Source organism: Pieris brassicae, chromosome 14, assembly GCF_905147105.1.
Source record: "Pieris brassicae chromosome 14, ilPieBrab1.1, whole genome shotgun sequence".
NCBI lineage: Eukaryota > Metazoa > Arthropoda > Insecta > Lepidoptera > Pieridae > Pieris > Pieris brassicae.
Genome location: NC_059678.1, coordinates 3,674,679 through 3,699,942, shown reverse-complemented (window position 1 = coordinate 3,699,942; position 25,264 = coordinate 3,674,679). Strand labels below are relative to the sequence as shown.

The following is a 25,264-nucleotide window of genomic DNA, read 5'->3' as shown; positions in this document are numbered from 1 at the left end:
ACAGGTAAAAGAAAAAACATTATTTATATAAATTTTTAATGAATCAATTATTCTTAAAACTAAAAAAATAGGGATTTTATCTTATTTCTAAAATGAACAAAAGCCATCCAACAATTAATTACTTCAATTATCCATGAGTTTCTTCATTATATTAATCAAGTAGAAAAATAACCCGTAACTTACCAAAACTAGCTCACTATGCAATGGCTGGATATTGAATAGTTACACAATTTTTAAAAACTTAATGTAAGTAATGGTGTCTGCTTCAATTAACACTAAAAATGCTAACTATGGTATAGCAGAAACGGAGTCACGAAATTATAACTGAACCTGATACTTTATTTGTCTATGCATTAGCATAACTGTTAAATGTGATCTGTCACTTTATTACAGTCAATATAACTTTTAGTTCTTATAGCAAAGTCATTCTTCCTCCCTCTCTTGTTCTTTGTCCTTCTTCTTCTTTTTCTTCTTTTGTTTTTTGCTAGATTCTTCACCTGCATCTCCTTCTGCCTGTTCTACAGTTGTGTCAGGATCTACTGTTGTGTCCGCATCAACTGTGCCCTCTAAATCCTTCTTCTTTTTTTTCTTTTTCTTTTCAGCTTTGGCTTCCATGGAGTCATCTTGATTAACTATTTCAGCCGTGCTAGCTGTACGTTTTCTACTTCCATCATCTTCAACAACTGCACTACCGTTTTCTTTTTTATCATAACTCACATAACTGTTAAGAAACTCTTTAGGAGTGTTTTCATTGGGTTTTCCATGTTTATCAAGCTTGCCTTGCTGAATGAGCATTTTTTTGTGTGATGCTTTAGGACCTAAGCCCCATTTTCTTGGATAAGTATCTCTTTCCATGATAACTCGTTTAAGTTTAGCTGCAACACCATGATCACATGATGCTATTGTGGATGTTGTCATCAGAGCAATGGCAAGAGCAACAGCTTCTCCTTTAGTTGTTACAATAACAATCTCTTGATCTATTTCTATTCCATCTTCATATCTCAAAATACCAGGCAATAACACTTTAGCACCATAGCATACTGCATTTACTGCACTGTCTTTAATAAAAATCCTCTTGTGAGCAATTAATAGTCCTTCCAATGGATTTATTACGCGGCGGAGGTAAGTTTCATCCTTATGGTTTTCATATGCCCATTGGGCGTCCAAGATATCATGCATAGTAACCATGCCTTCCTTTTCACCCTGTATACCTGATCTCACACGCCTGAGCTCAATCATCTGACCACCAACACCAAGCATAAGACCCAAATGTACACACATTGTACGGATGTAGGAACCAGCCTCACAACTAACCCAAAAGACTCCAACATTTTTCTCTTCATCATAGTCTAATAATTTACTGTCGTATACAGTACGCACACGAAGTTGACGTTTGACAGCTGATATAAGTGGAGGTCTCTGGAACAGTGCACCCCGAAGCTTCTCCAAGCCTTGTGTTACTTTTTTAATACTTTCCACAGCAGAATGGAGGTTAAATACTGCTACATACTCCTTACCCGCATTCTGTTGAGATTTTACGAGACGTGTAGCTTTATCAATACATACAATTAAGCAACCTGTGACCTTGGGATCAAGTGTGCCCGAGTGACCCGTTTTCTCCACCTTCAAGATCCGTTTTATCCAAGACACAACTTCGTGTGAACTAGGATTGCTAGGTTTATCGACGTTAATAAAGCCAGACTTGACGTATTCGGAAATAGGTCTTTTGAGTGGTGAATGTCCAAACGGTAAAGGTGTGTAATGGTTAGTACGCACGTTGAGACGGTCAAAGTTTTTCAATAATAAAGGCCAGTAAGCTGTATCTATCTTACCAACACTTTCGGAGGGCTCAATTTTGAAATCACCAATCTGCTGAAACGTGCCCAACGAAACAGCATCCTTACTTTTCTTCTTTTTCTTTTCCGAAAACACCTCTTTTCCCGGTACTGCAATATCCGTCATTTTCGTGTTATTTCTTGAAATTTCGTGGGTTCCCTCTTATAATAGTATATATCTATGAGTATCTTTGATTTTTGAATTTAACAACATAAATTTTAATATAAATGTATGTTATTAACAAACACGTGCAAAACACACGAGGTTAGCTTCTTTTTAAAACGTCGCATGTTTGACAATTGATAAACTAACAATTACACAGATCATATTCAGACATTATGTACGGAATAACAAAAATAAGGACTTTGAGTTGTGACTTGTGAGTAAATTAGTAATGACTAACAATTTCTTAATTTTATTTCATGTTTTACTGTTTTGTTGTATATCTGCTATTTAAATAAAACAACTAAAAATAATACTCTTGTAATAAATAAACCAAACATTATTTTTTGTTACTGTCACGGTACTTTTTTAATTGATGTTGTCAATCGTCAAGTCAAAAAATAACAAAAGATGTGTCAGTTTGTTTAGATTTTTGGCAACTTACTGTTTCTGATTCGCATGCGATAAAAACATAAAATACACAATGGCAGGTGTTTTATTTGAAGATATATTTAATGTAAAAGATATGGACCCTGAAGGGAAGAAATTTGATCGAGTCAGCCGGCTTCACTGTGAATCTGAGTCGTTCAAGATGGATTTGATTTTAGACATAAATTCGTGGATATATCCAATGGAACTTGGTGATAAGTTTAGATTGGTGCTTGCTACAACTTTAAGAGAAAATGGTTACCCAGACGGTGGGGAATGGAATCCTCTTGAGACCGAAGGAAACCGAGCAGATAGTTTCGAATATGTTATGTATGGGAAAGTTTATAGGTTAGTTCTATGTTTATCAAACTTTGGCCGCGTCTTTTGTGTACAATAATATATAATATTGTAAACCAGCAAAATTGTAATGGCTCCAATTGAACTTTCACTATTTCAAAAGGCCATTCGCTAATATGAGTCAGTACTAAGAGAATTAGTTAATAAGTATTAATGTCCAACACACGACAAACGGCAATCATAGTATTTTCTACTTTGATATATATCTTACATATACTAGACAGTATGTTATATAGTGACATATATTTTCATTACATGAACATGATTTTTCAGGATAGATGGTGATGAAGCAGGCATGGAACCAGCAACAAGATTATCAGCATATGTCTCATTTGGCGGTCTTCTTATGAGGCTACAAGGAGACGCAAATAATTTACATGGTTTTGAAGTAGATCAACATATGTATTTACTAATGAAGAAATTAGCTTTTTAAAATTTTAATTTTAGGTATAATTTTATGTTACATTTTTATACACAGTTGCAACTATATATAATAAACACCAAATTTATCCTATATTTATTGTCAAGTTATCCAATGCACACATAATAGCTTAAAAGGAATCAATGGCATTACTGCCTTTATAGGTCTGGGCTTTGCTGATTTCCTCCTTCACTGTTAGACTGAAAAGCGATAGACCATTCATGCTCAGCCAGGGATCAAACCTATAACCTCACAGATGAGAGTCGCATATTGTAGCCACTAGGCCAATACTGCTGCTGCTGCATAATAGCCTAAAGTAGACCTAATATAGTCTTTTATCAATTAAAAGTTGCAAGTTAGAGTTCAATATGTACAGTTTTTATCTTATGAAGTGAGAAGATTAGTTTTTGTTTAAAAAATGCTTGAAGTACGAAATCAACATTGTGGGATGGCACATACAAACAATAATATTAATCTTTCCATGTCCTTTAACTAAGGTAAAATTGCTGTTACTGCCTATATACTTGCTGAGAATCACAATTTAAAAAAAGATCCATTTTAAATAAAATAAAAAACAGATTTTTAAGTTGTTTTCTTCTATTACCTACACTGGTATATTACCACTATTACTATAGCAGTTGTTTTATATGATGAAATATAGATGGCGTTTTGAGCAGTCTTTGGATATTGTTAATACGCGCCAGATGACGCAAAACCGAACTGTCAATTGAAAGGTAAAATTCAATTTTGAGGTTTCTCCTATTTCCACAGATAAACGTATAAGACAGAGATGGCGTTGTACACAGTCGGTTGTAAAATATATTATGGATGAGATGTCACTATGCAGATAAAAATGTAATTATAGATTTCCAAATTTGTTGTCATGCTACAAATACTTTTTAATAATTTAGTAGTAATACTTATGGCCAGAATACGACAAGAACCCTCAAACGGCACTTATTATTGCCACTTTGCGTATTTTTAGGCATATTCATTATTCATAAAAACGCGAAAGACATGTCAAAGAGTGCAAGAGTGAAAGTTCAATAAGGTCCATGTTTAAAAGAAGTACGAAGAGTTGGATCAAGTTTATGAAGGCATTCCACATTATCAATACAAAATAAAATGTATATGTCGCAGCCAAAGCTTAATAAGCCGTTCAATTAATAGCCTAGCCTTTTAACTAACGTCACCGTTTGACTAGCGGCCTCAAAGATATTCAGCCGTAGCTTTTGTTACAACATTTAATAAACTGGCTAATACTTAGGCCATTCGTACGGAGTGACCATGATAAATAAAATAACGTGTGTCTGTACTTATGTACACGCGTTAGAAGTTATAATTCTTTCGCGTAACAAGATAAGATTTTTTTTTAGTTTTTATCTTTATAAATATAAAAAAATATATTTAATACATTGAAAGTTTTATTATGACGAATTATCTAGTTAAATAAAGTATATTTAATATAGGGTGTCAGTTTCAGTTGTCAAAAAATATTCTCATAATTTTCCCCTAACGCTCCAAAGTATAATTTCAAAAAGATGACCTTAAAAAAAATATTATTTAAAAAATTAAATAGCTAGAGTCAGCCACGTCTTAATTCACAATATTATTGTCTCTTCCACTGTACTGCTCGTTTTTATTAAACTTTAGAAAACCCCATCAAAGTTGTGAACTTTATTAATTTACGTTTAATTTACGCTTTGGTTTTCTGCCTGAAAGAGCCTGTGGTTTTCCGACACGCTTGACTATATGTTGGAAATATTTGCTGTCCTTTTCTTACATGGAATTATATAGAGACTTCAGTATTCATTTGAAAACCACAAAAATTTTGACGTACGGGCTCCAAATGGAGCAATTATATGTGATTATTATCATAACTAAATAAACGTAAAAGATATCATTGCGGTACTGGCGTTGAAATTACACCAACTCTTTGACACCACGTGTCTTATGAAAACTGTTTGAATAATTGAATTACTGTTAGTGTACGTTAGTCTTAAGTAATAGAACTCAATAACAATGTCTTCCGAATAATATAGACTGTAAGTAGTGTTATTGGACACATTATGTTAAATATCCTTTTAAGTAAATTAGGTTAGACTAAAATTACTTATTAGTCTTAAGTTCGTATGCTCCATTATGACTAAGTAAAAAGACAATGTATAAACAAAGTTAAAAGAGTTATTTAGACTTAATTTTATGAGTAATGTGCCAATTTAATAATTTTACGATTTTAAAACAAATGGTGACCAAATTCACCAGTATAATACTCGAAACAGATCTAATTTTAGTGTACGATTAACCCGGCCTCGGAAGATAAACCACTCCTTATATGGAAATTGTATTTACTATAAATTAGAGAATTAGCACTAAATAAATTCAAAGCCCTCGCAAACGTAAACTAATCAATAAAGCTTTTTAATAATTTGACGATGCATGATCCTAATCTTGGGATTGATTTGCTCCAAACAATTTGTATGACAAAAACTTAGCGTACGTAATAGTTACCCATATGGATTAAGTTATTTTGAGTTTTATATACATAGTATATTTATTTTATAGTATAGACTAAGGATTTATAATCTAGTAAGTTAGTAGTTTAGGTACTTAAATCTGACGTTTTATATATATATTGTTTATAACATAATATGTTAAAAACCCACACACAATAATATCGCCGAACACCTTACACCAATTTACTACGTAACAAAACGTTGTAGGACCGTAATGATCGCGTCAATTAGCAAACGCCAGAGGGCAGAACGTTCGCGCCAAAAAAAAACAAAGCTAATAGAACTTTGTCTATGCCGCCCCGCTCATTATACCGACGCGTGGCAAATTAAACGAGCCATAGAGTAAATTCTGATGACAAAAGGCGATTTTCTGTCTGCTTCTAAGTATTTAAAGTGATATTTTGTAGATGTTATTCACAGCTAGGGTTCACACGCACGACCTCACTGGCAACTGTGTTGAGCAACTAGACACTAAGCTACTGTTCATATATGAAGGCTAATTCGCTGAGTCTAGCCATAAATACATAATGAAGTAAAAAAATGTAGTGCAAATAACATTGGTTACTTTTACAGTATTGTCTTTTGTTAAAATAGCTTTTACACATTAAGAAAAACACTTTTTGAACGGATTAAAGCTATGTATACATAGATTTTCTTATTACTTTTACAGTGTATTAGTTTAATACATAAATATAAAACAATTTAATATATAAAAAGTTTATAGCAGATATCAATAGGAGCACGGATTCGTTCCATGGGAAAGTTATTCATGGTCAATCGTACGGATTGTGTTAGGGGCTCCAAATTATTAGAGCGTTTAGAGGAAACCGTACTCTCTGAAACTGAATATAAATCATAATCCAGCAAATTAGGATTGGGACCAGACGACGGCCAGTGTTCAGCTCTGATGAATTCCGAAGAGTTCGTTTCCAACCAAGACTGCGTAGACCGAGGAATATGACCCGGCGCCGAGTCTTGCTGGAAGGACCATTCTTGGTTATTGAACATGGTGTTGTTAAGGGGCTTCACTACCTTTCCAAGAATGGTATCTTGATACACTTGTGCTGATGTTTTGATACCTTTTTCATTAAAGTATGGCCCAGTCCATCCAACCATCACTGAAGTCGGATAGTGCTCACGTTGCAGTCAGTTGACTAATTGGAAAGCTTCCTTAGAGCTTTGAGCATAAATATGATCTTTTTGTTTGTCAATTGTAGCTCAATTGTAAAAATTTGCTCATCCGTAAACAATTTTTTTCTGTGATCTGCCTTTGAATGCAGGTTCAGTAGTTGTTTCGATTTTTCCACCATATTCTTTTGTAAATTATCAGTTAAAAAATGACTAGTACGTCTCTTATAGGCTACAAGTCCTAAGTTATCTTTTAAAATACGAGACATGGTTCTAGGTTTTATCTTCATCTCCCGAGATATTTTTTTTTACTTTCGGACTGGATTTTAGGACGGCCAGATATTTTTCTGTCAAAGAGGTCTCATTGTACCTATTAATAGCTCGGTATACAAATATTTTACTAATACCAAGCGTATGTAGAGTTTTAAAAATTGCATTTGGCTCCATACCTACTTTGTGCAATGCAATCACAGCGATTCGGTTCTCTTTATCACCACACTCCATTTTAATATCGCAAAATATTGTACAATGTATTGGCGCCAAAATGAGAAAACTCAATGAACAATGACATAGAAATGACAGATTCTAAATTCAAATGTGAAAATAGCGACTACAGCGCCATCTTCCTGGCTGATTTGTGAATCTAAACCAACCAGGGCTCCACCAAAACGCATACAAAAAAAATCAAATCAGTCCAGCCGTTTAAGAGGAGTTCAATGAACTACATTTACAGTAGAATTATATATGTAATCCTATCTTTTAATATAAGTTAGTGTATTACATGACGCGTAATATATATATTAAGATATCACTTCTAGAAAGAAAAACTTTATTATACTCACTAAACAGGATATTTAGTTAATTTTAGTTGTAGGATTCTGTGGTTATCGGCAGCCAGTCTCTTCCTTTTATGTATTACATAAGACATTTTTGTATAACAAAATTTTTTATTTATATAACATTTAAATTGTATATGGATGAATAAATAACTTTTTTATGTAAACTGTATTTACCATTATGATGTCTACATAGCACAAATTTATATTTAAACTATTTTTGAACGATAAGAATATTTTCTGTATCATAGGACAGGTTGACAGGATATTGTTTGAGATTTTTAGTAAGTGTATGTAAGGTGAGTTTCGAAATGTCGGTGATAATTTTGTCTTTAAGCAAGTGGTTAAAGATGAAAGGCCCTCGGAAGGAGAGAAAGCGTTGGACGAAGAGAGTGCGTTTTTTGGGTTGGTTGGGTTGTTTGCGTTGTGTTTGATGTGGTGTGTCGGGAGTTTGTCTCCAAAAAAGTCTGCATATTACTCCATTAAGAAGAATTGATCATTTGCGTAAAGATTTAGCTGGTTTATTAAGCAAACCGTCCAGAAGAGATATTGTTTTTGTTTTTTTTATATAACACGGGGGGCAAACGAGCACGGGACGCCCAAAAAGGACAGTGATCGCAGCCCATAGATACTAATTTTTATTGGGTGCTTTGCCCGTCTTTGAGGGAGACCAGACGGAATTATATACGGCTCAAATATAATCTTGCAAGTTTGATTTTGTTCCCTTTTATTTCAGCAGGAGTCAGTAAAGATATAGATATAGGTTAACCCGGAGCTGGTGCTTCTTAACGAATGTGGCATTAAAGCGACGAAATTCTGAAAAAACGTTGACACAGGGATTTTTTGTATTTTTGTATTTATCAATTTTTGAAGTGAAACTTCTTTATCGACGTTGGATTCACATTTTTGGGTTACGCGTCACATATTTCCGTTACGTGGCACCTTTCCCCTGTCCCTACTACGGTTGATTCGAAGAGATTCGAAGCCATTGATAACAATAATATATAATAACGACAATTAATGAAATTCTGTAATAATCTTAGTAGTAATAATGTAAAATTAAATATTTGTATTCATGTCTAAGATAATGAAAACCTTTTGTTAAACTTATTTTTTATTATATTTATATTATTATAATTATTAATAAATAAATAAAATATAAATATTATTATTATTTATATTATTTTGAAACTTAACGAAACGGGGCATAGATTTATACAATGATTATAAAGGGAATGTTTTTGCCAGCAAGACGGTCCTTCACTCCAGGTCTCCGCTCGTAACAGTATAAAGCGCATATTCGGCCCTACATGGAATACTGTTCTCACCTCTGGGCGGGAGCTCCCCAGTACCAGCTCCTTCCACTTGACCGTATCCAACGAAGAGCGGTTCGTCAACCAATCACTTTCCAAGCGGCTTGATCCTTTGGCGATGTGTAGAGATGTGGGCTCACTCTGCATCTTCTACCGCATTTACCATGGAGAGTGTTCCGATCAATCGCTGCAGCCGAAGTTTCATCGGACGTCTAGCATAGGAAATTTGACCCATATCACGTCAATAAGCGTTTCCTAATGCAGTTTTTGCCGCGCACCACCGCTATGTGGAACCAGCTGCCCACTGAAGTGTTTCCGAACCAATTCGACTTAGAGTCCTTCAAGAGCGTACCAATTCTTGAAGACTGGAGCCCTCTGGTATTAACGGTGTCCAAGAAAAGAGTGTACCAATGTTTAACAGATCGAAAATGTTTAACGAGCCCTCTGGCTTTGAGTGGCAGTATCACTTAACATCAGATGAACCTCCAGTGGTAAAAAAAATGTGTGCGTGTACTAGTGTACACACTGAAAACTTCTTTACGACCTTATTTTTCGAAAAATGATCTACTATATGCAACTTTACAGAAATTGGTTAAATAAAGTTAAATTAGATAAAGTTTAACAAAATACTTTTATTATCATAGACATGAATACAAATAATACGATTATTTCATTTTACCTTATTACTACTAAGATTATTACAGAAAATCATTAATTAAGAAATATTACTATCATTGTTATCGTTATTATATATTTTTGTATACGTATTTGTGACGATACATTTATTTCCAACGGCGATAAAGAAGTTTCACTTCAAAAAGAGCTAGTTATGGGAACTAATATAAATCCTATTTAGTACGATTTGCATTTGTTCAAGAAAAAAATATCCATTTTTTCATAGTAAGATTATGTTGAAAATTATTTAACTAACAAAAAAGTTAGTTTACCGATGTTAAATTCCACGAATACTCTCTTGTACAGTAGACGAAACAATTGTTATTTTATCTATAGCGTATATTTATAACCAGACATTGTATTAATTTTACAAGCGCCTGGCCTGTTCAATGTTAAATTATAATTACGGTCTGGTACGGCTAGTCGGAACTATTGGCCGGAGCGTGTCCAATCGGCGCATGGCACCGTGGAGGCGGGAAAAGCGAAACGTCACAAATATCGCTCTTTTTTAAACCGGTTCCTCGCGCTTATTCATGGCCAGTTTGAATTTTGTTGAATGAGGTTTTATATTTGATGTTTTATGTCAAACGTGATGGAAACTTATAAGATTATGTAGTAACGTTTTTATATGTCAAATTGAAGTCATATAACTTGTCACACACAGAAATATGCAATAAATATTTTCACCTAATAACCCAGTGGACTTGCGTGCGGGCTATTTTCAGTGTCCCAAATGAATAAAGAATTTCAGGCACATAAGGATGATCCAACCTACTTTAAGAATAGTGAAATATCTATGGGTTGTAGCGCCAATTTTTAGTATTATAGATAAATACATAGCTTCGAATTAATTAAAAAAACCTACCGTATGTCAAACAAGTGTACTTTAAGTTCTAGTTATTTATTTATTTTAAGTTTGATCGATCAGTGTTAACTGCGGGAAACTCATTCCTGAGGTTGCAGGTTCGATCACCGGCTAAGCACCGACGGACTTAAAAAAGGCCGTTGAAAAGGAAAACGTCATGAGAAAACCGGTTTGACTTAGACGCAAAAAGTAAGTGTGTCAGACACAGGAGGCTGTGTCTACTCGCCTATTAGATTGACAAATGATCCTGAAACAGATGCAGATATCTGACGCTCATGTATTTATTTATTTGATCGCCTACTTGCTCTTATTAATGTAAAAAGGCCCGTAATAAAAATAAATACTAATTTATTCACAGTAACAAAAGCTTCAAAGCAATAATAAATCATTATAACATTAATCTCGATATAAGCGTTATCGCAGTGCCCCGTGTTTGCTCCCTTCCCCCATAATCCCTCTGGAACGTGGGCGGGACGCACCAGTGCCGCGCGAACGCTAAATGACAACGCACGTTAAAAATTAATTAATTCTATATGCTCCGTCAGGTTTATTGTCTATTAAGGTGGCCAGTGAGTTTATTGAGACGTTGCTACTCCTTAACAGAATTGATGGTTAATTGGTGGATAATTTGGACCTTTTTGGTGTAGTTGACAATTGACAGTTTAAAAAGAAACGAATGTCTTTTGTTATTTTGACTTTGTGTTGTGATTATGTTTGGTGATGTATTGTGCGTTCGTATCGGATTCTTATAAGGCAAGTTTTTTTTAAAATAATAATGATATCTTTATTCACGCTTTTTATTTTATGATTCTATTTAGATAAAATGTGAAGGCTTTGCGTCTAGATCAAAGTGACGGGCTTAATTAAATATATAAAGGGGTATTAACACAGTGAAATGCATTTTTCTGTATAATTTATATAATTTCTGTTTTACGGTATCCTTTTTAGTCTGGTTTTTCAACTCTACTATTCCACTGGAATTGGAATCAAGCTCTATGGACGACTATATTATATTTACTGACTAATATTGCGTCCATTTTGTTACGAACGAAAAGTCCTAGTAGCGCTTCAACGGCCAGACGTTGAACCGCTTCAGATTTTTGCATCTTCTTAACACATAAGCGTTCCGTAAAGATGTGGGCTCTTTGTATCTTCTATCGCATTTACTATGGAGAGTGTTCAGAGGAGTTATTCGGATTTATACCCGAGTTTTATCATCAGACGTCGAAGCAGAATACGAAATCCACCCGCATCACCTCGACGTCCGTCGTTCCACAACTGAGCGTTTTTTAAGGCAGTTCAGGCGCACCACCACTATGTGGAACCAGGTGCCCACTGAAGTATTTCGAAACCAATTCGACTAAGGGTCCTTCAAGCAAAGAACGTACCAATTCTTTAAAGGCCGGCAACGCCCGAGCTCTCGGGAATTGTGAGTGACCATGGGCGGCGGTATCTCTTAACATCAGATGAGCTTCAGGCCCATTTGCTCCCTGTTCTATATATAAAAGAAGATAAGTCATCGTGTGACTCGACAATGCCGGTCAAGCAAGTTTATTGTGATCTACGACCTCAGCCCGAGTGCTCAAATAGAAGAATCAAAACGATCACAAATTAATATTACTTTCCATGGACATAATGTTTTGAAATACGTGGAAACGATTCTGATAAAACTTGGATCCCAAGTCAGCCCTGATGTTTCCCGTATAATCTTCTTTCAATAACATATTGATAACTCCATTTATTAAGGGTTTAAAAGCATACATAAAAACAATACAACATTATACAGTTATACATTACAATATTTAAATCATATATATATATATATATATATAGATTTTATCATACAGTATAGGAAACTTAGATTTTGTCAGTTCAACAGACAATTAAGGACGTCCAAGTCAAGTCAAATCATTTATTCCAATTAGACTATCTAACGCGCTTTTGAGCGTAAAATAAAATATAAGATTAAATAATGAGACAATGTACTCCTAGAATAAAATTACTATACATGTATTGAATGGTTAGTATATATGTTCCTCACATATTTACATATATTGATACATTAAAGAGTAATAAAAAAACAATAAAGTAGTGTGTGAGTTACAAATAAAATAAATACATTAAAAAAAATTATGACGACCCTCGTTCGAAGTTTTTGCCACGCACCACCATTATGTGGAACTGGATGCCAACTGAAGTATTTCCAAACCAATTTATTTATTGTATAAGTGTTCTTAATATAAAGGAAGTTGGTGTGGTGAAAACAGAAATTGTACACAGTTTTTCTGTCCACCAGGACGTCGAACATATTTCAATCATTAATATAAATAGGCCAGTTACATATAAATTATAACAATCAAACCATTAAAGTTGCACGTTAAACGTCATAAACCAATTCAAACATTGACGCGCCATAGATTTGATTTAGGGTCCTTTAAAAGCCAGTTCTAAAAAGGCTGGCAACGCACTTGCCCTTTGGAAATGTGAGTCCATGGGCGTCACTTAACATCAGGTGAGTTTCACTTGCTGAAATACCAATTATGCAGTTCCAAAGAAGAGAAATAAAGATAGAAATTCCCTGAAGACGCAAATATCGTCCAATTATAATAGGATCACATTTGTACCCAAGGTAAACTGAACTACAACGAGTTGTTAAAGACAATAGGCGTTTGAAGTACGTAGGAAGCTCGAGATGCGATGGCCAAATATATTTGCGGAGTTGTATTGATGATGATGGTGTTGAAGGGGTTCATCCATGAGCAGATCTCTGTCAACCTAGAACAGTCTTAAGCTCAACATAATGTTACGTATTAAAAATTTAAAACTTGTAATTGCTGATACTGTGGTAAGAAGCTAGAATGTTTTTGACATATGTAAGTCGTACTTAGTGCTTAGTCTTGACGCAATAAAATAAATATATTGAAATTTAGTAGCGCGTCCTTTGACTAGTATGTCAACATTGTTGTGTCGTTGCTGAATCCTCGTGAGTTTCAGTCGCTCAAGTGTTCCATATCCAAATTCATCAATATTATCGTGTCGGGATTTGTTGGAGGGTATAGTTTTTTTGAAAATCGAAACCTTTAAAAAAGTATCAATTAATTCGACAAACAACTAAAATGCAACGCAAACAGCGTCACCGTGAAGATAGGGCACGTTATCCCGCGCCCTCTGATTGGTCGAGAGCGGCAGCCGCCACCCTCCCGTCGACCAATCAGGTACGAGATCACCCCCGGCCAATAACGAATGAAAAGAACATTCCAATTTTGAACTTGTTTGACAGGATTATAAGTGGTTCGGGATGATTTAATTTGACGATGGACGATGCTATTTTTTAGCTATGGTACAAAAATAGACATGGATAAAGAGGTTAGGGAAAAGCTGGGGAAGGCTTTTACCCGTGAGAGGGTCGGTACTGGTACTGAAGGAAGTTAGGATATCGAGTAACAAGAAAACAATATGTATAATGTAAGTAAATTCAGAATTAAAGCGGCAACCGCATCGTTGTCTGGTGAAATAACCTCTTTTCCAATAAGTCAACCTGTTGCTAGTGGCATTGCCATGCTTCAAGCTTCAGTTAAATGGGCAGACACGTCACACGATCGAGGGGGTACCACTGTCTATCAGAAAACCGGCGGATTCCAGCGTTCCGTGCGATGAAACGGATTCCCGGAATCCCCCCCCCCCCATTTATTATATGTTTATTTATTTACTCTAAATTAGGATCGATTAATTATGGCCAAGTGAGGTTTTCCACAACTGAGCGTTTTTTAAGGCATTTTTTGCCGCGCACCACTGCTATGTGGAACCAGCTCTCCACTGAAGTGGTTCTGAACCAATTCGACATACGTTCGGAAAAGAGCGTACCAATTACCAATGTGCGTCTCCATGGGTGGTATTAACATCAGATGAGCCTCCTGCTCGTTTGCCACCTATTACATAAAAAAAAAAGTGAAAAAATATTTTTTTTGACGGTAGACGTTTGCGGGTCATTTTTGCCGTAATTTCGTTAGGAAATTCCAAGCTGTCCAAAGCCCTAAGCCGTTGCCGGAATGTATTGAAATGATAAATAAAAATGCAATAATATTGTCAAGATAAAACAGCTTTTCTTAACAGTAATAAAGTTCAAATGTCGAACGATTATTAACGGTCACAATTTAAACAAAGAACAAAAACAATATTTCAAAAATGGAATGTCGAAGGGCGAGCGAACAAAGGTTTGTTTTAAAATTTTTACAATGGCAATTCGATACTGTTTTGACGTGGCGTTCGAAGTTCAAACTATAACCTTTAAGTACTGCGCGAACGTAATCGTACGTACCTAGATTTATTACCCATAGAATCGTACTCTGAAATAGGTATTATGAATGTGACTGACTGTCATTGCAGTTCCTAAGATCTTTTATACTAAGGACAGGTTAGGCCGTGTCAATTTCTTGTTACAGAACAGCTTTTGTTGGATATTATTATTATTAAGCCTTTATTGCTGACACGCAGTATTATGCAGGTATACTATAAACATTTGTTTATTGAGCAGTGTTAGCCTAGTGGCTTCAGCGTGCGACTCTCATCCCTGACTTTACTTAAGCATCAGATTTTGGTGATAAGCGTGTCCTGTGAAACATAGGCCTCTTGCAGCAGCTTCAGCACGTTTCTATTGCAACCTCTTCTTGTCCAAGTTGTGTCTCCTATTCTCTTTATATCGTCTGCCCATCTATTGATCTGTCTTCTTCTCTTCCTTTTTCCATCTCGTGGTTGTCATTCTGTAATATTTTTGTGCATCTTTCCGTCGGTCCAGCGGCATTTCATTAGTCTTGAATTGAACACTATAAACTATGTATAAACATTATTTTATGTTGTCATAAAGGGAGATGCTCGACAAGTCTAACCACTGACCCTTGGTTGAATCTCACTGTCCTGAAGAGGAAATGAGTTTATGCCCACAGCACAAAGGTACCAGAGAGACTCGGACCTCGACTTGGGCAGCCGTGAGTTGGGCACTTTAAGGGCAGGACGGAAGTTCACTGAAGTGAGCGAACAAAGTAACCTCGCCTTCCTCGGTGAACGCGATGTTTTTACTCTGATGTATAGCGGGAAATATTTCGATAGCGCGATTTAGGGTATGACGTCGTACTGTCCTGTGATCGTGTGGATTTCGTGTATTTTAGAAAGATTTGCGACCCATATTTTTGTCAATTTACATAATACCACATATGCAATGAATGTGATTCCTGGGATAACGTTTAGGATCCTTTCCTGCATTATGCATGATGACAGACTATCAGAGATGAGATAACTTCAATTTGTTCTCTTTGGAGTAGACTCTTGCGCCGTGGGTTCAAGTGAAGATTGAAGATTTAAGTTGGCGCCTGGTTGATAGTACCGGTGACCATAGAGCTGGTGCTTTCCTCGCTCAACGAATAGGTATCGCAATATAGCGCAATGCTGCGTTAAAGGTACACTGCCACAGGGACCGAACTTTTTAAATTTGTTTTAATTTTATTTTTATTCTTACTATGTAGGTTAAGAAAATTTTAAATGTACGTTTAGGTATTAATAAACTTGCTTCATGACTGGCAGGCTTTATCAAGCTCTTCTCTTCTCTAGAACTCTATCATATGCCTCTAATCACACAGTCATTTCTCCGACAAATTCGACTATAACGTGACTGTCTATTAATAAAAGAATTTTTAAAGTTTTGGTACATTCAGAGATTACCTTCAACCTCACAAACTGCGGGTACCTCTGTAAAATATTAGTATCGATAATATTTCACAGTAATGTTTATCAATATTACACTTGCTGATAGTTTGATGTTGATTGGTAGGTTTCATAACAACAATAAAAACTGTATCTTACGTGATTATTCTCATTTCACTCAGAAAACGAAAGTAGCAAATACCATGTAAGTATGTTTGTTCAAAAATTATCACAAAACGCAGCACTCGTGGCCGCGTGCGCTCTGCAAATACATTTAATCCATACCGAATCGGTTTAAAAGCAACGTTTGTATAGATTGAGGGCTGGATGGAGGTTTTGACCAGAGATTTCTGCTTGGTTTGGTCTGTCATATAGATTAATAATATGTCAAATACATATACACACATTAAATATTGTTTTGATTCGAATTTGTTGGAGAAGTAACTCTTAAGATCTTGATTAAACCTGCAAGTCATTAAGCAAGTTTATTAAAACCTAAACGTACATTTACAATTTTCTTAAACTACATAGTAATAATATTAAAACAAATTTACTCCTTTTGGCAGTGTTTGCTAAGGTAACTCAACCACTACAATGGGTTTCTATGGGCTGCAAGGACTGTCCATTTTGGGCGTCCCGTAAAACAGAAAATTTACACTTAGACAGTGCCTAGTTTGTCTTCTATCAAGAGCGTACATTGAACAGCTGGCTTCTGGGAACGTAGGTCTTATTATTATCGTGAGGTATCTGGACTTAAATATATCTTAGTGTACAAAATTTTTGAGCGACCATATGTCGCTGAGATTTTTAGGAACTAACGAATACAAAAGGAAATGCTTTCATAAATAATATAATGTTTATTACAGAAGAAAACATACATACTAATTACTAGAGAACGCTTTCCAGTGAAAATTATGACATTTTTATTATATTATATTACGTTTAAAAGTTGTTTATTTGTTATTGCGTTAACCTCAAGATAGTTTTGTTCCTATTAATAACGGCGGGAGTCGTCTGACACTACTACTTATTGTAAATTGAACTTTTATCTTATCACGGCTATTCAAGGCTTTCATAATATATGTATTAATCGCCTATTAAGAAACACGAAATCTAAGTTAAAGACCCATATTGGTTTGTTACTACTGGATTATTAACACCATAACGTACAATGGAGCCAATAAGTGTAAGTGCGGAAACTAAGACCACCAACCATTTATCAACAATAGAATTTGGATATTATTATTATAGACTAAATAAATTTATTTTATTGAAAATTATTTAACTAAACATTATAATACATTACTTATTTGACTACGTAATACAAAATAAAGCATTTAATCGTTGAAATAATTATTATACCGGTATTGTAAGTAAATTTATTGTATTGAAAATTATTTAACTAAATAATATAATACATTAATTATTTAACTACATAATACAAAATAATGCATTGGGTTAATTATGATTATATAAGTATTGTAAATAAATATATTGTATTGAAAACTATTTAACTAAACATTATAATACATTACTTATTTGACTACGTAATACAAAATAAGGCATTTAATCGTTGAAATAATTATTATACCGGTATTGTAAGTAAATTTATTGTATTGAAAATTATTTAACGAAATAATATAGTACATTAATTATTTAACTACATAATACAAAATAAAGCATTGGGTTAATTATGATTATATAAGTATTGTAAATAAATATATTGTATTGAAAACTATTTAACTAAATATTATAATACATTACTTATTTAACTACATAATACAAAACAAAACATTGGGACAAATTATTATTATACAGTATAAGTAAATTTATTCTATTGACAATTTAACTAATACAAAAGAGATACGAGATTCCCAAAGATTTCAGTGAAGTAGAATTTAACTTACAAAAAATAGGACGTGACACAACCGAGCCCTAAACAATGTCGCCGCAGGGACCTATAATGATGCGATTCTCACACAGTTGTGATTGTTATGAAGCCGTAGGTGGCAGTGGGCGGTGGGAATTCATTATTTTTATTTAATTATCGGATGTTATTGTATTTATTAAGATTTAGTTGTATTACATATTTGGTACTTACGTATATATATGATTAAGGATGAAACATTATCGCTTACAAGCGATCAGTTTCAGGCAAGCCTAGTAAGGAATAATAAATACAATGGGACAAGTGCGTAACTAAATTTTTAAAAAATGTCTGCGTGTACTAGTACGTACACACGTAAGAAGTAAAACTTCTTAATGATCTTATTTTTCGACAAATGATCAACTATATGCAACTTTACAGAAATTGGTTAAATAACGTTTAACAAATTCTTTCATTATCATAGACACGAATACAAATAATACAATTATTTCATTTTACCTTATCACCACTACGATTATTACAGAATTTCATTAATAATTCTATTACAATTACTGAAAGTACTCTTCGAATCAACCGTGGTAGGGGCAAGAAAAAGATGGCGTGTAACGGAAAAATGTGACGCGTAACGGAAAATGTGACGCGTAATTTTTTTTCCCAACGCCGATAAAGAAGTTTCACTTCAAAAAGGCGCTTCGATTTATGTAACCTAACATTAGTTAAGTTTGTAAATAAGTAGAAGCGTAAACAAAATCCAAAACGAGTCCTTTAGTTTTTACCACACTCGTAAATTGTAAAACATTCGTTTCCGAACGTTTCCGACAGTGTCCAATAACACAAATGTCACTTAGATTTACGAACTGTTTAATGTGTCACGTTAGTTTTTTGTTAATCCAGCGTTGCAACTACTAATGTTATCTTAGTTATAAGCATGTTTTAAACAATTAAAGTCAGTTGTTAACCAACTTCAAACAAAGTGTTTCATTTAATATATATCTGAATACCAATCACCAAAGTTAATTCACGTCACAATGCATTGAGAAAAATTAAAGAAAAAAATCAATCAAAAAGATTTTTTCGATCTCCCTTTCTCACTCTCTCTCAAACGGTTTCAATCGCTCTCTCCCTTTTCTTCAACAAAAACGCTGCACATCTTCGTGACCTTCAAAAAGTTACTCAACTTTTAACAACTCAACACAACTAGTCATTAGTTGTATATTAAAAAATGTAAACTAACTTTCGTATGGATAAAGCTCAAATAAGAGTTGTTTATATATAAATTTATATTTGTATATAAAACTCTCTTTCAATTAATAATTATGTGCACTTAATTTCTACGATTTTCTTGCATTGACATTGTTTCGAAAACCCTACAACAGGTGGCGTTTATAGCAATTATTCATTAACTTATCATTACTGCCCTATCTCAGCACGAATTGCTGTGTCAGTGTCTCGAGGTGGACTGCAGTGGAGAGCTGGACCACTGAAGGCCAGCCCGTAATAACAATTAGTTATGTAAAACATTAAATTAATGTAATGTTATCAATTTTTTTTCTGCAATGGATTACTTGGCTTACGGTAAATTATATCGTGTAAAAATTATGTTCCATATAAATTTTCGTCGTAAAATGAATTCAAAGTGTCTAAAATTGGCTATGTTTGGATTTTTTTTCTATCGAGCGAAGTTATTTGAATCGTGTATCGATCTTTCAAAATGGATACATAAACTACTCAACTGCACCATATATTTTTTCCATTCGCCATACTTCAAGAAATGATGACAAAAAATGGAAAAAAACAATGTACTTTTTTGGAGTTTGGCGATTTGATAGGTCCTTTATAGCTATAGCAAGGATGCAGCCAAGGGCGGCGAATGTCAAGGAAGGCATTAGTAAGGTTTTGTTGTTTGGCCAATGTCCACGGTTTACGCAATAATTAAAAAAAAAATGGTGATTTATCATTTGTAGAATGCATATTTTAATATTTAACAAGTCTTTAGTATGCTCAAAAAGGGTAATCATCGCAGCCCATGGACAACCATTTTAGTGGGTGCGTTGCCGCCTTTGAAGGAGAAATATAGAATTTATTATTATATTTATTCATAAGAAAACAGAAAATATTACCCTAGACCAATTTAGTAATATCAATTCATAAATTCTTAAATCGCCGGCAACGTACTCGCGAGAACATTGAACATTGGCATTATCCGTGAGTATCACTTAACATCAGGTGAACCTGTCTGTCTGCCTATAAAAAACAATTATAAATTTAAAAGAGGAGATTATAAATATATTATATATTGTTCCAATTTATTACGGGGATGTAATTGTTATTTGTCAAATGTTGCGAAGCATTCAAAACATCGTTTCGTAATTAAAGTAAACATTTTTCACCTTAAAGCAATTAGTTTGAAGACCTCCAGTAATGATCAGCTTTCCCTAGATTAGCCCGAAAGTTGAGTAAAATTAATAGCAACATTTCTAGTTATAATCTGTTTAAAAATGAATGATATAATCTGTTACATAATTTTAAAATTCGAACTCGTTTGAACTTGGAACTAGGCCGTCGGGCGGCAGCTGTAAGCCGATCAATTATCTGTGGAGGGGCGGGACGACCGTAGTCCCGCCCAGACCTGCCCCAATTATTACAAGGAAAACTTGTATATATAAACGATTTGCCCGGCTTTTAAGTAGAAATATATATTACGAATAAATTACCAATGCGTGTAATGAAATGTGTAATTTTATTAACAAAAAAATATGTGTATGTACTTATGTAGGTTAGAAGTTATACTTCTTTGGCGTAACAAGATGTTTTTTTACGTGTCTTTACTAAGACATCATGGAACAGCACGATCTAACCTAAGACTAATAAGTAATATAAGTTAATTTGCTAAAAAGGATTTTTAATATAAGGAAATAACTTAAAAAAATGTCTTTAAAAAAATTATCCTACGTTTGTAGAAAAAAACGACACTAACAATAGAAAAAAAGGTATTTAATATATTCAAAGATTTATATAAATCATTATTTAGTTAAATAAAGTTTATTTATAGCACACAATATTTCTACTCAATTAAAGAAATGGATTTTTTTATGTTGACAACGCCAACTTCGGGGTGTCAGTTTTTGACGGTGCGCGCGCATCGTAAACGCGTCCAAAACGATAACTTCAAAAACAAAAAAACTTATTTTACAGCGAATAGCGTGGCTTTGGATTTGATTTCCGACACAATACATGCACAATATGGCTAATGGCCTTGTCGTTATGCATAATTATTTTTCACCGTTTGTCTTGTCTGATTCCGGGTTTTCAATATAAAATAAGTAGCGGACCCGATAGACGTTGTCCTGTCTTAACTAAGAATATTAAAAATGCTTAATGATATACAACATTCTTTGTTTGTGCTACTGGCGCGTATATAAATAGTTTTGTTGGTATTCCAACATATAAATGGCTATGTGAAAAACATGGATCTTCAAGATTAATGCCACAAACAATTAGCGACTGTAATTTTATATATATTATATCAATATATAACTCCGATCGAAGCATTTGTTTTAAAAGATGTTAAGGTTTCTTACATGATATTTGCAGCACGCAATCTGTCAATGTTATGTCAAACGCCATAACATTACATGAAATAAGTTTGAATTGTAAAAGCGCTATGCACTGAAAAAAAATTGCTATCCTAAGAAAAGTTATCTTAAATTTTCAAATTTCCCGCGCAATTATCTTTTTTTCATACATAAGAACCTTCGCCTGACAATAACAAACACAACAAAAAAAAGAATTAGCGAAATCGGTCCAGCCGTTGACGCGTGATGCCGTGACCAAGGAAAATAGGGATTTATTTATATATATAAGGATAGATATTCACGAGCCCTACCTGCTGTTTTGTGCTTGTCCCAGAGAGGTGAGACGGGGCTAACATGCCCACAGATGTAGCATCCCATACTAAAGCCCGTCCCATCCTTCAAGACATCAAACTCGACAATACAGTGAAGACAAATTAAAAATTCTTCCTTTAATTTAGTATAGTCTACAAAATACCTATTACGAATATTTAAAAAACTAAAATGCAAATAAATGAACAGTTCAGACAAATGTCACCCATTTTGAATGAAATGTGTGAAAATGGCCTCCAAATTTACCGCCAAAACAAACGTCATCCCGGACCGTAGACAAATCGCTAGCGTAATACGGGCGTTCCTTTCCACGTCACGTACGTGCTTTTTATAAATCTGATTTATTGATTTGTGTTACAACTAAATGGTTTATATTATTTTTTATATTTATGAATGGGGTGTCTGGTTTTGAGTTTCAATAGAGCGCACCCACACCGATACTAGCTATTTACGACAAGCTACGAGAAATTCAGATTCGGAAATGAGATTCTAACCGTGCGTCATTAACTAGTATTATTGTTTTCTTTGCTTAGTTTTATTCCTACCTAATTGCTATTTATGTATTTACATTATATATTCGCTTCGCGAACACGACTTCTTCAATACAATAAGTTCCCTCGGCTCATGTCATTTTCAGACGTGTATATATTTTTTTAACATATTTACATAAGTGATTGTCCTCATTTTAACATTAATAAAATAAAAAAGGACATTCTTGTTTCTGAATCTCACAATTCTCGAAGTGATTGCTGCCAGGTTTTGGCTGCCATAAGACGCTGGGTTACGTTACTAGGGAATAAATAAAAAAATATTTAAATGTCATATACGCGATTAGAGACAGTATTATCTATGATATTTATATGGTGTTGTGAATATAAAGTGTAAAGAATCCAGATAATCCCTTTGCAATAAGAAAACATTTGATGAGATTTGTCAAAGATACGCGCCATTATAGGGCCCGCACGCAATAAAACTGAAGTGTCACTTTGACAGTTCATCAATCGCGCATAGACAATGCGGATTATTCATCGTCACGTACGGGGAACGGCGTATTGTTCTTTTCAGTTTATGGTTTAACGGTTATAGCTTGTTAAATCTTAAATTAATTTTATATGGCTTGAAAATTCACATTTTCGTAAAGATGTTTTACTATATGGGTTTATGTAGATATTGTATGTATGATATGATAGGTTTGAGAATACATAAAAGTATTTTTTTACTACGACCGTACTCGATTTTTTATAATCGTAATAACATATAATCTTTTTTGGAAATAAAATAAATGTTTTTTTGAAATCTGAAAAATTTGATAGTTAAGTCAGTCGTTTAAAGAATTAAAACATTATATTACAAACGAAATTAATTAAGTTTTTTTGAATTCTGACATTTCTTAAAAAGGTGATATGGCTTAGGGCCAAATGGCCAAATGAATGCAGTCATATCATACGTACTGACTGGACCGAGCTGATACGTTGACTGCCTCCACACTACACTGCTCTATCCTCAGCTTATCTTAGGGCATTAAATAAAAATAATAATAATTAAATATGTTTATTATGGAACATAGATCACTGATTCCACGTCCTTATATTTGTCTACATCTCTACTCATCGGCAAAGAAGACAGAGGACCTAGGTCTTTCAAAATAGCAAATCATCAAACAACACTTATTTTAAAATAAATATAGCAAATAATTAGAAGTAGCCTATCTAGCACTAGTCCCAGGGCCTTTTATCAACTAGATAATCGTTAACTTTGTAGTAAGCCTTTTGACACTGCTTTTCTTTAATAAATTTATTAAAAGGCATTTTATAATAAAACAGTTTAACTGTAAATAATAATTTTGAATTACTTTGTTGAATGTGTGAAATACATGTGAAAAAGTTTATCATCTGTGTTTCGTAACACATATCAGAAACATTACTTTAACAATTAGGCAATACCGCTGATTGGTGAGCAATGTGCAATCTGTAATATTGACAAACATAATTATTTTTATATTTATTTATTTACAAAATCTTGCCTACACACACTGATATATTAAGTTGTTCTTACTAATCAATCTGGCATCGAACCCCGTATACATACGTTCTATAAAAAAACCTATATTCAGTGTGGTTGATGATGTTATAATTCAATTATAGTATTGTATATATAATTATAGATTGTACTATCTATACTTTACACTGTGATTGTGACATTATATATATACATAGTTCAAATATATATGTCTCCTCTACGAAAATATTCATGAATTCTAATCTCGAAAATAATAATAATAAAAAGCATTTTATTTCTTGCAAAATCAAAGTAAATTTAATCATATTGTAATTTTTTTTGAAGAAAATCATTTATTTATTTACATAAAAATTATAATGGATGCAGTGTGTGCTAACAAGCGATCTCGTCCAGGCAACCAAAGTAACTACTCAAATGTTAATAATAATAATAAAATATGTTTATTCATTTTAAGTTCAATTTCATTACAATGTGTAAGATTTGGGAACTTTTTTAAGTAAAAAATATACCTGTGTCAGGGTTTCCAGCTCTTTCATAACAAACTTAGTTATACTTTCCTTAAAATATTTAATTTATATATAATTTAGTTACGTCTTCTATTAACTTTTTTTTCTTTTTTTGTTATTGATTTTTAACTGTTATCAACACACTGGAGTGCATAAGTGAGTGTGTGAGTGCAAATGTGTGAGTGAGTGAGTGAGTCAGTGAGTGAATGAATAAAGTCTGTACTACATACTAATTGATTTTTAACTGTTATCAACACACTGGAGTGCATAAGTGAGTGTGTGAGTGCAAATGTGTGAGTGAGTGAGTCAGTGAGTGAATGAATAAAGTCTGTACTACATACTAGGCCTCAGAAGAAGCTCCAACTCTGCGTAGGGTATGTTCATGAGCCAGTCCTTTAGTCGTATTTTTAGATTGTAGACGGTAAGCGGGTAGATGTTAAGCAGCCTATTTAATTTATTATAGATGTAGTCTGCTTGCATATTGCGTCTCGCAAAGTCAGTCCTAAGAAAGAAACATAATAACTACATAAATAAATAACATAATTATTTACATAATTTTAAAAAAGTGTTTTCTTAATGTGTAAAAGCTATGTTAACAAAAGACAATACTAAACTCAAATGTTATAAAATAAAACATTTTTAATAAATGTATACTACTTAACTGTATCACCTATTTTATAATAAGTTTACAAACAGGTTCCTCCCCCTCCA

The 25,264-nt window shown here is 33.8% G+C and overlaps 2 protein-coding genes across 2 annotated transcripts; one reads left to right on the top strand and one right to left on the bottom strand.

Moving 5' to 3' along the window:
• Positions 1–19: 19 nt before the first annotated feature.
• Positions 20–2,132, bottom strand: LOC123718058 (H/ACA ribonucleoprotein complex subunit 4). The gene has a single exon (XM_045674430.1). The coding sequence runs from the start codon at positions 1,960–1,962 to the stop codon at positions 424–426; it is 1,539 nt and encodes a 512-aa protein (XP_045530386.1). The 5' UTR covers positions 1,963–2,132; the 3' UTR covers positions 20–423.
• A 291-nt stretch (positions 2,133–2,423) lies between these two features.
• LOC123718076 (DNA-directed RNA polymerases I, II, and III subunit RPABC3) lies at positions 2,424–3,784 on the top strand. Its single transcript, XM_045674465.1, has 2 exons — positions 2,424–2,775; positions 3,058–3,784. Exons 1-2 carry the CDS (start codon positions 2,483–2,485, stop codon positions 3,215–3,217), a joined length of 453 nt encoding a protein of 150 aa, XP_045530421.1. The 5' UTR covers positions 2,424–2,482; the 3' UTR covers positions 3,218–3,784.
• The last annotated feature ends 21,480 nt before the right edge of the window (positions 3,785–25,264 follow it).